Source organism: Nicotiana tomentosiformis, chromosome 7 (genome assembly GCF_000390325.3).
Source record: "Nicotiana tomentosiformis chromosome 7, ASM39032v3, whole genome shotgun sequence".
Classification (NCBI taxonomy): domain Eukaryota; kingdom Viridiplantae; phylum Streptophyta; class Magnoliopsida; order Solanales; family Solanaceae; genus Nicotiana; species Nicotiana tomentosiformis.
In genome coordinates, this window is record NC_090818.1 from 5,898,094 (window position 1) to 5,911,731 (window position 13,638).

Sequence of the window (13,638 nt, forward strand, 5' to 3'; positions counted from 1 at the left end):
AAAATGCTTTATTGCAATTGCATTCTCCACTAGATTGACTAGAGTCTGTTTCGTAGGTGATGTCTATGTCACTACCAGAATCTCCCGAGGAGTCTGAATCGACTTCTTCGAGTATGTAATAAAGCTCTTTCTTGGCTTCTTCGCTGATTCTAGAAGATTGATTTTCTTCTTCTTCTTGCCTAATTTGCATTCATTGGCTCGGTGACCAGTTTTTCCGTAGTTCCAACAAACATTAGTGTTAGAATTCTTAGAAGGTCTGCAAAACTTGGATTTTCTTTTGGGGGTTCTCTTGGAATCTTTACGTGATTTGCTATGATGACTTTTCTTATAGGATTTGTATTTTGTCCCTTTTGGAAGAATGGGTAGAAGGGGCAGAAATGGCGGTAAATCCAAAGTCTTGGCAAAAACTGCCTAACTCTCGTCTAGAGGAGGATAACTCTTTTTTGAGCTGATGTTTCAACTTAATGTCAGTGCAGAGTTCTAGACCTATGACATTGATTATACTGATGAGATCACAATAAATAAATTGATGATAAGGAATTTTACCATCACAATGATCTTGGGGTGAGACGGCTTAACCGATCTGGCTTAGATCGTACTCCGTGCTAAAAGCACGGTGGTGTATCGGTACTAAAGATCTCCCAATTTAAAAATATTGATATTTACTTGAACAATTATCTTTCTCTTAATTTGATGCTTTAATATTATTGGAAGCTCTCATTGATTTCATGTTTCTTTCTCCTTGTACATTTACCCGATTCATTGAGAGGGTGGTTAGTCTTACATACTAGTACTATTCCATATGTACTAATGTCTCTTTTGCCGGGTGCGCTGCATCTTTAATGGAAGCAGGTGGTTCCACAGCAGGAGGCATCGATCAGTGATAGCAATACACCATCTTCTCAGCTGACTTGGTGAGCCCCACTTCTTATCGGGGTCTTGTACCTTTTGTTCCATATGTATAGTGTTTTGAGGTATAGTCGGAGCCTTATTGCTGGCACCATCACATTACTCTTTTGTATCCATTAGAGGCTCCATAGACATAGTGTGGGTTGTATCTTGATCTTGGAAAGTCAAACTAGAAATGTTGCATATGTATCACATGTTTCCACTTCTAAACTATGAATGTGTGGCGTATTTTTGGGAATTATAGATAAAGTAACTAATGGTAATGAAATTGATGTTGTTCATGAAATCCTTTCATTGCCTTACAAATGGTATGCATCCTCAATTTATCCATGGGTAAGGTCGGATAGAAGGCATCAAATAAGCTTGCTTGACTGGGATATCTCGGTTGTTCGCCAGTCGCGCTCCACAAGGTCGGGGCGTGACAGTCAACTTTTGAATATGCTTTGAACTTCAAAAATTTCATGAAAATGGTTAGTATGAATGAAAGTGAAAACTGTATAGCAAAAAAATGTAGAAGTTATTTAACTAATGTAAGAGACAGTAAGTTTTTTGAATTTTACCTATGGTTTAAAGCTTCCTTAGGTTTCTAAAGTAATTCAACGATGATAAAAGAGAAAGCATTCACTCAATATTGTCATGGTCATATACACATAAAAGCAATAACGCATTTATGTAAAGTGATAAAGGAAGGGGAATTGGACTCATTTTTTGGGCAAGAAGAATGTTAGGCCCAACAGGTAACGATCAGCAGCAACAACTTTAATGACTTCACGCTCTAGGCTAGCACTTCGGCCTGAGTTCTTGAGAACTCAGTAGGCCCAGTTCGATCATTTGTGCCAAACATAAAGGAAGACATTAGTGATAAAACCCAATATAACACTTAAATACAAATAAGACCAATGTAAGGCCCAAATGAAATTGTAACAAATGCTTGCGATTAAGAATGCAATAGAATTATTGTAAAGTCCAATAAATAAACAAATAGTATTCATAGTGAAGCCTTTCCTTCATTTAGCAATAATCCTAAAGAGATTAATGAATGTCAATGATTAAGAGCTTAAGGTAAAATCCAATTCATGGCCAAGACACCCTTTGGATCCCTGGCACTTCAGAGTTTACAAGTGTCTCCTCGAGCAGTGTTTGTGTCAGGGAGGGTATCTCAACTACAAACTAAATCTTACTCCTAAATACATTTAACCACTCATACTTACTCTTCCCTATATGTTTAAGTGCCAATGAGGCATTCATTGTAACTTCCAATGTAACACTAACAACAATACAGAGATTCAAGTATGTATACCTCTCATAGAAACAATATGGAATACTATCATGGATATGAGATAACAGATTACACCATAGAGATCACAATCCAAACACAAGTGTGTGGTACACTGTCAACACTTCCAATATGCTCAATAATACCAAAGAAACCAATTACAGATACAAACAAAGAAAGGCAAATACCAATAAACTAGTTCAGAAGCCTAGATACTAGGAGTAGAGAGGATATATGTATATCGGCCTTACTGATCCTACTGATAGATTCAAGCTTGCAGGAGTCCTTAGTTGCAGTCACAATACCTTAACTATGTTCAAACTTAGCAAAGGTTCACACACATAGATTAAACCTCATTTCTTACTAGGTGTATGAATTTAACAACTTCTTTAAAGTCTCTCAAGAGTATTAACAAGAGTATTTATGTTGACAGACAAGTTAATCCCACTAATAATATGATCATTTTCTCTTAAAGTTCATAATATTTTATTCACACCAATCTCTTTAACAGGGAAGGTAAACATTAGATGTTTCTCTTAAGTCTTATAGGTGAATTACATTCAACTTATATAAGCTTAGCAACGTTTAGTCTCCCTTATGCGATAGTGCAGCATGAGAACATAGGCAAGAGTATGAAGGACAAACTGGAAGTTTTGTTTAAGAGCAAGAGGAGTGCAGAAAACAAAAGAGAAGAGAATCAGACATATACAAGAGATATTCTTAAAGATTATAGGATTATAAAACATGGTAGAGTATCAAACAGTATAAAATCAGACCACCAAGTTTATTACAGAAGTCCAGGACACTAAAGGCCTCACATAAAGTAGGAATGGTTTTAGCAGCTGGACAATTAGTCCAGTTAAACAGGTGAATGTATCAGTCCAAGCATGATGGAGTTTATATTAGTATAACCAATTCAAGAGATGATACACAAATGTAATAACTATAACCCTTAACCAAATTCTAATTCTTAACCAGATTCTTGAGGACAAATCAAAAACATAACTTGATCTAGGTCAACACTAACAAGAAGAGTACATATAAGAGTAACTGGAGAAATTCATTTGAACTTAGTTCTATCACTTCAAATTATATTTATTTGGGTGGAACTCACAGACATGATAACATAGTCATGAAAGTTGACAGAAAACCTTTACACTGATCTCTCAAGAGGTGTCAAAATCACAGATATACATGTGAATAAAGAAAACAGCTCAAACAACATAAGTTGATATATTTTAACTACAATGAAAACCTTGTACTGAAACCTTATGTGTTCATGACTGCTCTTGTTTTTTAGTTTATCTGATCAACAAGTAACACTAAGGCAAAGCTCAGTAGAGCAGACATGAGAGTTTTAGCAAAACGTCATGAAATCTAAAGTCTGAACAAGTGTAAAGAGTCATTAAGGTTCTTTAGCTAGTTATAGGAATTCAATCAACACATAGATTATTCAACTTAGAGCAACATTCATTGGTGTCACGACCCAAAATCCAACTAGTCGTGATGGCACCTAACCCAACCCGCTAGGTAAGCCAACTTTCAACTATCCAATCCCAATAACAATTATTAAAGAAATTTAAGTGAACAATTATCTTAACCTTATACATTCCCCAAGAACTGGTAGTACAAATCATGAGCTTCTAAGAATAGAGTATACAAAGCGAAAATGAAATAAATACATAGTCTGTTTGAATAATACATAAACAGAGCTTTTATAAATCTAAGGCTACCCTGAACAAGAGGCAGCTACAACAGGAACGCAGGTACATCATCAAGTCCCGCAACCATCGAGCACAGCAACAATAGTAGCCAACATCTGCACGCAATGTGCAGAAGTGTAGTATCAGTACAACCGACCCCATGTATTGAGTAAGTAACAAACCTAGCCGTGGGTTGAAAGTAGTGACGAGCTTCCACCAAGGTCGGGTCCAAAACCAATAGTCCACAACAATCCATTACAACATAAAGCAAATAATACCAGAAGTAACTCAGGGATAAAATACCCAGCCAAATCATGATTTCAAAAATAGTAGTTCTTTCTTTCAAATACATCAGTGAAAACCCAAATTGTTTGCTGGAGTTACCAAAAATATGAATAGTTTAAAAACAATAAATTTCTCCCAAAATCTTGTCAATAATAAATAAGATGTTTCATTTTCCTTTCGGATAACCCGTGTAAAAACAAATGCATCACTATGCCCATCTGTCAACAATGTGTGAAAAATCATGAATGATGTGATACAGTACAACACGAGGAAATACATCTCTATGCATGTATGACATGTGTCCATGCCAATGCAATGCAACTCAATGATAAAATCATAAACATCCCCCCGGGCAGAACATCACTCATATACAGCCCCTCAGGCAAAACCTCACAGTCACTCGTGCCACTCGGGCATACCTCACAATCACTCTTGCCACTCGGGCATACCTCACAATCACTCTTGCCTCCCAGTCACTCAGCACTCGGCACTCGCACTCAGTAGGTACCTGCGCTCGCTGGGGGTGTGTACAGACTCCGGAGGGGCTCCTTCAGCCCAAGCACTATAATCTTCACGGACAACTCACGTGCGATAATAATAAAGTATGTTGCAGGCGGGCAGCCCTGATCCACACTCATCCTCACCAATCAGGCCCTCGACCTCACTCAGTCATAAGTATGCTGCAGGCGGGCAGCCCCGATCCACACTCATCCTCACCAATCAGGCCCTCGACCTCACTCAGTCATAAATTTCTCAAGCCACTCGGGTATTTCAGTAAAATAGGGCATTCGGCCCAAAACATTTATATGCATCAAAATAGAGTCATACAACTGAGTTATGCGGTAAACAAGTATAAACATGACCGAGTATAGATTTTCAATCGAAAACAATGAGAGGATAGTAAGAAACAGCCCCTAAGGGTCCAAACAACATTGGCGCAAGGCCCAAACATGGCATTCAGCCCAATTTACAGAAAATCTTTCTAAAACATATAAGTATCAATGGTTTCAACAAAGTATGCAACTTTACAAATGCTACGGGACGGACCAAGTCACAAATCCCCAACAGTGCACTCCCACATGCCCGTCACCTAGCATGTGAATCACTAAAAATAGTAGAATGATACAAAATTCGGGGTTTCATACCCTTAGGACTAGATTTACAATCGTTACTTATCTCGAACAAGCTGAATCCAATGTCGAGCAAGCTAAACAATGCTCCAAAAATCCCATTATGTGCGTATCAACTTCCAAACGGCTCGAATCTAGTCACAATTAATTTGATTCAGCCCACAAAATTTATAGGAATTAATTCCATATCAAAATACTAATATTTTCACAAAAATCCGAAATTACGCCCCAAAAATCACCCATGGGGCCCACATCTCGAAATCTGACGAAACTCACAAAATACGACAACCCATCCAATTATAAGTTCAACCATACTAATTTCACTCAAATCCGACTCCAAATCGGTATTCAAACTTGAAAAATTCGTTGTGACATTATAGAAATTTCCTTCTATTTCTCTTGAAGATTCAATAATCTTACACAAAAAATGAAGATGAATTCATGGAATATAATCACAAGGGAGTTAAGAACACTTACCTCAAGTTGTATGGAAAATTTCCTCTCCAAAATCGCCCGAATCGAGCTACAAAATGAGAAAACTTCTCGGAACCCTCGCTTTTAAACATTGCCCAGGCATTTCTGCACCTGCGGGGCCTGGGCTCGCACCTGTGCATCCGCATTTGCGGACAAAAATGCGCGCCTGCGGAAAATAACCAGCCTCCCAAAACCTCGCATCTGCGTCCCTTTTCTCGCATTTGCGGTCTTGCAGATGCGCATTCCCCTTCGCACCTGCGGCCTCGCAAATGCGGCAAATTCCTTGCACCTGCGAGCACTGCCCAGTCCCACTCTTGGCCGCTTCTGCGGCTTATTTCACGCACATGCGACTTCGCACAAGTGATCAAAATCTTCGCAGGTGCGATCACACCAGTAGGCAACAGTTCCAGCATTTCCTTAAGTCCAAATTTGAAAGCCGTCCGAAACTCACCCGAGGACCCCGGGACCTCAACCAATTGTATCAACAAGTCCCATAACATAACACAGACCTACTTGAGACCTCAAATGTTACGTAACAACCTCAAAAATACGAACTACACATGGATTCAACGCTAATAAATTTTCAAATTTCCAAATTCTACAAACGACGCCGAAACCTATCACATCACGTCCGATTGACCTCAAATTTTGTACACAAGTCACATTTCACATTATGGGCATATTCCAATTTCCAGAATCGGATTCTGACCTCGATATCAAAAAGTCAACTCCCCGGTCAAACTTTCCAAAAATTTAACTTTCGGCAATTCACGCCAAATTCCACTACGGACCTCCAAAAAATTTTCCAGACACGCTCCTAAGTCCAAAATTACCATACGGAGCTATTGAAATCATCAGAATTAAATTTCGAGGCCGTTTACACATAAGTCGACATCCGATCACTATTTTAACTTAAGCTTTAACCCTTGGAACCAAGTATTCTAATTCATTCCAAAACCTCACCGGACCCCAACCAATTACCCCGGCAATTCACACAACAGCTATAAAGTACAATTTGAGCAGTAAAGGGGGAAATGAGGTTGTAATACTCAAAATAACTGGTCGGGTCGTTACAATTGGGTTCACAAGATAATTGATTATCACTGATTTAACTTCAGGTTATTAGGAGACATTCAATTCCAAAGCATAATGGTCGATTATAAACTAATATAACAACATTATAAGCAGAGACAATCAATTATAAACTAATAACAAAAACTCATAAGTAGAGATAATAAATTATAAACTAATAACAACACATCATAAGGAGAGATAATCAACAGAGGATCATATAGCAGATACGATTTCAATTTAAACAATTAAAAGGTAGGAAGGGTTGATGTATACTGACCTTCCTTTGAGCAACAAGTCAAACAAAGACTTTGTTTAGCCGTTTAGGATCCAAAGATCAAACAATATTTAGGTGTAGTTGGTGATTGTTTCTGTTGTTAAGTCGTGTGTTAGGTGAGAGCATTGAAGGCTCCAATATATAGTGGCATTCAATGTCTAGGTGACGATGGCAGAGCGGGTGAAATTAGTTAAGAACAGAGGTGAAAGCAGTCAAGATTTTACTTAAGAGGAGATAGGTCAACCGTTGAAGGCAACGACCCATCGGACAAAGCTTCAGTATCCAGAGGTCATTTCATTTGACTTCTAGACCTCGAATAATCATGATGAGGCTGTGAGATATGTTCATGCATGCTCCGATTTGATAGAGCACAAGAGAAATCTACAGATTCAAAGTTTCATCTTTTAAGCTAGGATTCAGATTTGGGGTTTTTGAATTTGTGTGATGAAATAGGGATGAAACCGATGGGATCCGCGGATTCAGGAGGCAAAGAGGATGATTTCATGGGTGATTTGTGACCTTGCACGAATTAGTGCAAGGTTTTTGATTGATTACGGTTGGTGGATTTGGGAGAAAATGGAAAGGAGGGATGGCTGGTCTTAGGAGAAATGATTTAAGGTTTTGGGGGTAGACCAGGCTAGTCTCTAGGTTAAAGTGGAAGGGAAAGATCTGGGCCGTTGGATCATTTGATCAACGACCCTCATAATTCGGGTTTTAAAATATTTTTTCGAGGTATTATGTGAGCTGTTAGATCTTTGTGTAACAACGATGGAGATTGGATCTTGCCTACGTTAAAATTAAAGAAAAATTGAGATAAAATGTGGGCCATTGATAGAAGGGATTAACGACTCAGATATGTGTGTGTTTCTTATATGAGGGTTGAAGACGGGTGACGTGGCGAAGTTTGATTGGCTCAGGGAGGGTGACATGGATTTCCAACATAGACTGGGGAGGTTCGTTTGGACTGGGTCAGATGGGGTAATTGGGGCAACGTTTTGGGCTAATTCCAATTTAGTGCATAACCACTTTTGTATTTAATTGCAATTGCAATTATAGCCATTTAGCCTTTACCTCTTTAAAATTAATTTAATTAAACTTAATTTATTTCAATAAAATGTAATAGAAATTATAATCATCAAATACACTACTAATTAATGTAATTAATTAGTTATTTATTAAAATAACTTATTTTCCAATTATGACATTAATTTTGAATTATTTGAAATAGTAGGCTAATTAATTAAAATTTAGGAATAATTTGTTAAATTAACTGTAGAACCTATGTAATGAATATAACGGTTACTTTAATAGTCTCAAAATAGTAAGAGTAATATATTTTATAATTATATAATACTAAATTATTAATTTCAACATTATAAATTACTAATTTATACAAAAATAGGCATTATTGATTAAAAAATATTTTCAACACGTTTATTACAAATCATTAAGTATAAATAAATTAATTTTAAAAAGAAGGGTCAAAATTGGTCGTCAACAGCTGCTCCTCTTTGACCAGAGATGATAAAAGAGTTTTCGGGCAAAAACATTTACCCAAGACCAATTTGTTTTCGACTTTAGGCATATATTGTAGGAATGACATATGGATTTGAGGAAAATTATGATTTGTAGAATTAAGGAAAGAGTTAAGGAAAGTTTCGGGGAATGTTTGGGAAATTGGGCCCAAATTCTGGTTTTGAATCGCCTACATACCTCGGGCTTAACGAGGATCAGGCCTCATATAGTTTTGGAATGATGATTGTGGAGAAGGCGATGCTTGCAGGACTTGCCCCAGTATCGTATTATGACGATACTGCAAGACGAGAAGATATTAGTACCCAGAATGGCTTCGGATTATAGCTTGATTATGGGACTTGAAAGATTTGATTATTTAGAGTTCTATTGACCGTGTTTGAGTTTTGATCCTTGGCCTGCTTATGAGTTTGTTGTCCCTCATAGAGTTGTAGCTTGGTTTACTGCTTATAAGAAGTTCCACGTCGTGATGTTTGATCTTGCAAAAATGAAATACACACATACTCATATATGGTAATGCTGATATGTTAAGATATGATGTAGATGATGCAGGAATGATGATGCCTGGCTACCGGCTAGCCGTTATATGGGATCAGGGCAATGAGATTCTTAAATTTGACTTGATTATTAGATGGGATGTCTACCGTTCCACAACCATCGGAGCTTTAAGTCTCCTCACGATGGGAGTATCTCCGCACAATGGGAGTAGTTGGCTTCAAATGTAAAATATCTCCTCATGATGGGAGTATCTCCATGCGATGGGAGTAGTTGGCTTGAAATGTAAAGTATCTCTGCATGATGGGAGTTTCTGACTTGAAAATAAAATGAACATGCATGTAGGCTGCATGAACAAAACGTTAAAAGATTCAAGATAAAATAAGGAAATAAGGAGCATTCCCAAGAGATACTCTTGAATGCAAAACTAAATTTGCGGCCATCGATCGGCGGAATGTATGGCGGGATCAGATGGTCCGTTCTTTTATTGGCGAAGTTAGCGACAAAGTTTGCAACTATCTACTTGAATTCTCTGATATGGCGGAGTGACAGTGTGATCCGTGTGAAGTGCTCCAGTTGGCGAAGAGAACAGTTTGCTATATACAAGGCTTTGATTGGCAAAGGTAACTACTCAATTTGTACAGGGCACTCTGATTGGTTGAGTAGACGGTAACTATATACATGACTTTGATTGATAAAGCCCATGACTTTCTATATACAAGGTGCTCTGCTTGGTTGAGCAGATGGTTTGCTATTTACAATATGCTCTAATCGTGTTGAACGCTTGGTTCCAGAATACCTACAAAGAATTTGGAGTTAGTCCTTAGTCATATGAGGAAATTAACTAAATAATGAAAGAGAGATAAGGGTTTATGAGAGAATAGCAGGGTCCATCATTGCTCCGAGTGTGCCCCAACATTTTTGTCTCTTGTCGGTCCTGCATTCAATGAAAAATTCTTAGTAGGGGGTGTTGGTTTGTGTTGATCATAGTCCTGGCCTTGCCCCAGGTCTGGCGTGATTATGCCATGATGTTCGGTAGGTGGAATGATAGTTTTCTAGAAAATCTTTTTGAAAATTGTTTATTTTTTATGACACATGTCGTCGTTCCGGATAATGACATGTTTTGAAGTTCCTTCTGATGCGAACATTGTTTCTAGATGACTTTGTCCCATGGATGTCGATTGCGTCCTAATATAAACGCATGTATTACAAAGGGTTTCCTAGGGTTATGACCGAACCTTTCAGGTTGCCTACGTACCCGAACGGAATCAAGTATGAATGCAGTTCAAGGGTAATTATAAATGAATTATGATGATAACCGAGCCTGACTCAGGCAACCTACGTATCCAAATGGAATTAGGTCAAAACTTAGTTCGATTACAATAGATGCAAAGTGATAAGAATTTGAAAATGAATTGTCCGAGTCTGACTCAGACTGTCTATGTATCCAAATGAAATCAGGCCAGAACGTAGTTCAATTACAATAGATGATTGAATCTGATAAGGATTGCCTACGTATTCCTGCTGAAGGAAATCAAGTCGTGGCATAGTTCCGAGTACATACAAGATGACATTTGGATTTTCTATTACAAAAGGGGAGGGAGACCAGACCCTACATGGGTTGCCTACGTATCCCACCGTGGGAAGTCAGGTCGGGCATAGTTCTGTTACAGCCAAACCCTAATTCTACAGTCTTCAAATGTAGTATCTCTTGATTGCATCTGAATTGATGGGCTTTGTGCTGACTCTTTTGTCCATTTCTGCTAATATCAATGCTCCTCCCGACAATACCCGATAGACCACATAAGGACCTTGCCAATTCGGTGCATACTTTCCCTTGGCTTCTTCTTGATGAGGGAATATTTTCTTCAAAACCAACTGCCCTGGTGTAAATTGCCAAGGTTTCACCTTCTTGTTGAATGCATTGGACATCCTATTTTGATATAGCTGGTCATGGCATACTGCATCCATTCTCTTTTCGTCAATGAGCATGAGTTTCTCCTGCCTGCCCCGTATCCATTCTGCGTCATCTAACTTAGCTTCTTGAATGACCCTCAAGGATGGTATCTCGACCTCTACGGGTATCATAACTTCGGTTCCATATAACAACATTTGTAGCATTTCCCCGGTGGGTGTTCTCATGGTGGTCCGATAACCCAACAAGGTGAAGGATAATTTCTCGTGCCATTGCCTGTGATTGTCCATTATCTTTCATAAGATCCTTTTGATGTTTTTATTAGCTACTTCAACTACTTCATTCATTTGCTGCCTATAGGTTGTGGAGTTACGATGGGCGATTCTAAACTTCTCACAAATATCTCTCATGATATCGCTATTGAGATTAATTGCATTGTCAGTGATGATTGACTCTGGTATTCCGAATCAACAAACTATGTTGTTATGGATGAAATCTGCTACAAGTTTGTTCGTAATGACCTTGTATGTAGAAAATTCGACCTATTTGGTGAAGTAGTCAATGGCTATAGGATGAAACGATGCCCGTTTGATGTGGCAGGTTCTATAGGTCCAATCACGTCTATGCCAGGCGGCGAAGAGCCGAGGAGAACCCATTACATTCAACTCGTTAGGTAGAACCCGGATGAAATCCCCGTGAATCTGCCACTCGTGATATTTCAGCGCGTAACAGATACTATCTCTTTCCATGGTCATCCAAAAGAATTCGGCTCTCAAAATCATCTTGGCCAAAGTGAAACACTTCATGTGAGGTCTGCATGTTCCTGCCTGTATTTTTTCTAGTAATCTGCTTGCTTCGGCGGCATCTACACCTCAACGAACCCAAGTCTGGGGTTCTCCTGTACAAGACTTCCCCGTTAAGGAAAAAGTGATTTGCTAGCCTTCCAAGTGCTCGCTTTTGACCATAGGTGGCCTTTTATGGATACTCTCTTGTTTCAAGGAACCTTTTGATGCCGTAGTACCACGGCTTACCATCTGGCTCTTAATCTACATAGAAATAGTGCGCATGCTGATCCTGAACTTCTATCTCAATAGGGTCGATGTAATTCTTATTTGGATGCTGGATCATGGATGACAAGGTTGCAAGAGCATTGGAAAACTCATTTTGGATTTTGGGTATGTGTTTGAACTCGATCTTGGTGACCTTCTTGCACCGCTCTTTCACGTAATGTAGGTATAAAAGGATCTTGACATTCTTGGTGGTCCATTCACCTTGGACTTGATGTATTAGTATATCAGAATCTCCTATGACCAAAAGCTCCTTGATATTCATGTCAACTACCATCCTAATCCCGAGGATGCATGCTTCATAGTCAGCCATATTATTGGTGCAAGGTAATGCTGTCCTGACTTAGAGATCAGGACTTCCCCGATCCCTACTCCTTTGATGTTTTCTGATCCGTCGAAATATATTCTCCATCATGGGTACGACTCTGTGATGTCTGCCCCAGCGAATATTTCATCCGAAAGGTATGTATTGAGTGGCTCGTAGTTCTTGTCCACTAGGTTCTCTGCAAGGTGGTCGGCTAATACTTGTCCCTTGATATCCTTCTGCGTTACGTACACAATATCGAACTCGTTGAGAAGATTTTGCCATTTAGCCAGTTTTCCTGTAGGCATTGGCTTCTGGAAGATGTACTTGAGCGGATCGAGTCGGGATATCAGATGTGTGGTGTATGCCGACATGTAGTGCCTTAACTTCTGAGCGATCCAAATCAAAGCGCAGTAGGTCCACTCTATTTGAGTGTATTTGGCCTCGTATAATGTTAAGTTCTTGCTCAGGTAATAGATGGCCTACTCCTTACTCCCAGTCTCATTGTGTTGTCTCAACACGCATCCAAATGCATTGTCCAAAACAGATAAGTATAGTAACAATAGCTTCCCGGGTTTGAGGGGAACCAACACCGATGGATTTGATAAATACTCCTTGATCTTGTTGAATGATTTCTGACACTCTTCTGTCAATTTTGTAGCCGCATCCTTTTTTAACAACCTAAAAATAGGCTCACAGATTACCTTAGACTGGGCTATGAATCTGTTGATGTAGTTTAGTCTTCCAAGAAAGCACATTATGTCCTTGTTCTTTAGCGGTGGTAGGTCTTGAATGGCTTTAATCTTTGAAGGATCCAATTCTATCCCTTTCCTGCTGACGGTGAAACCTAACAATTTTTCAGATTGGATTTTTAATGGTTATGTTACCTCCGTTGGGTTATTTTGGACTTAGGAGCGCGTCCAGATTGTGATTTGGAGGTCCGTAGTAGAATTTGGCTTGAAATGGCGAAAGTTGGAATTTTGGAAAGTTTGTCTGGGAGTGGACTTTTTGATATCGGGGTTGGATTTTGATTCCGAAAGTGGGAGTAGGTCCGTAATATCAAATGTGACTTGTGTACAAAATTTGAGGTCAATTGGACGTGATGTGATAGGTTTCGGCATCGGTTATGGAAGTTTGAAGTTTCAAAGTTCATTGAATTCGAATTGAGGTGTGATTCATCATTCCGATGTTGTTATGTG

The 13,638-nt window shown here is 38.9% G+C and overlaps 1 protein-coding gene across 1 annotated transcript; it reads right to left on the reverse strand.

Annotated features, from left to right (window-relative positions):
- Positions 1–10,848: 10,848 nt before the first annotated feature.
- LOC104088102 (uncharacterized) lies at positions 10,849–11,358 on the reverse strand. The gene has a single exon (XM_009592724.1). It carries the CDS (start codon positions 11,356–11,358, stop codon positions 10,849–10,851), a length of 510 nt encoding a protein of 169 aa, XP_009591019.1.
- Positions 11,359–13,638: the final 2,280 nt, after the last annotated feature.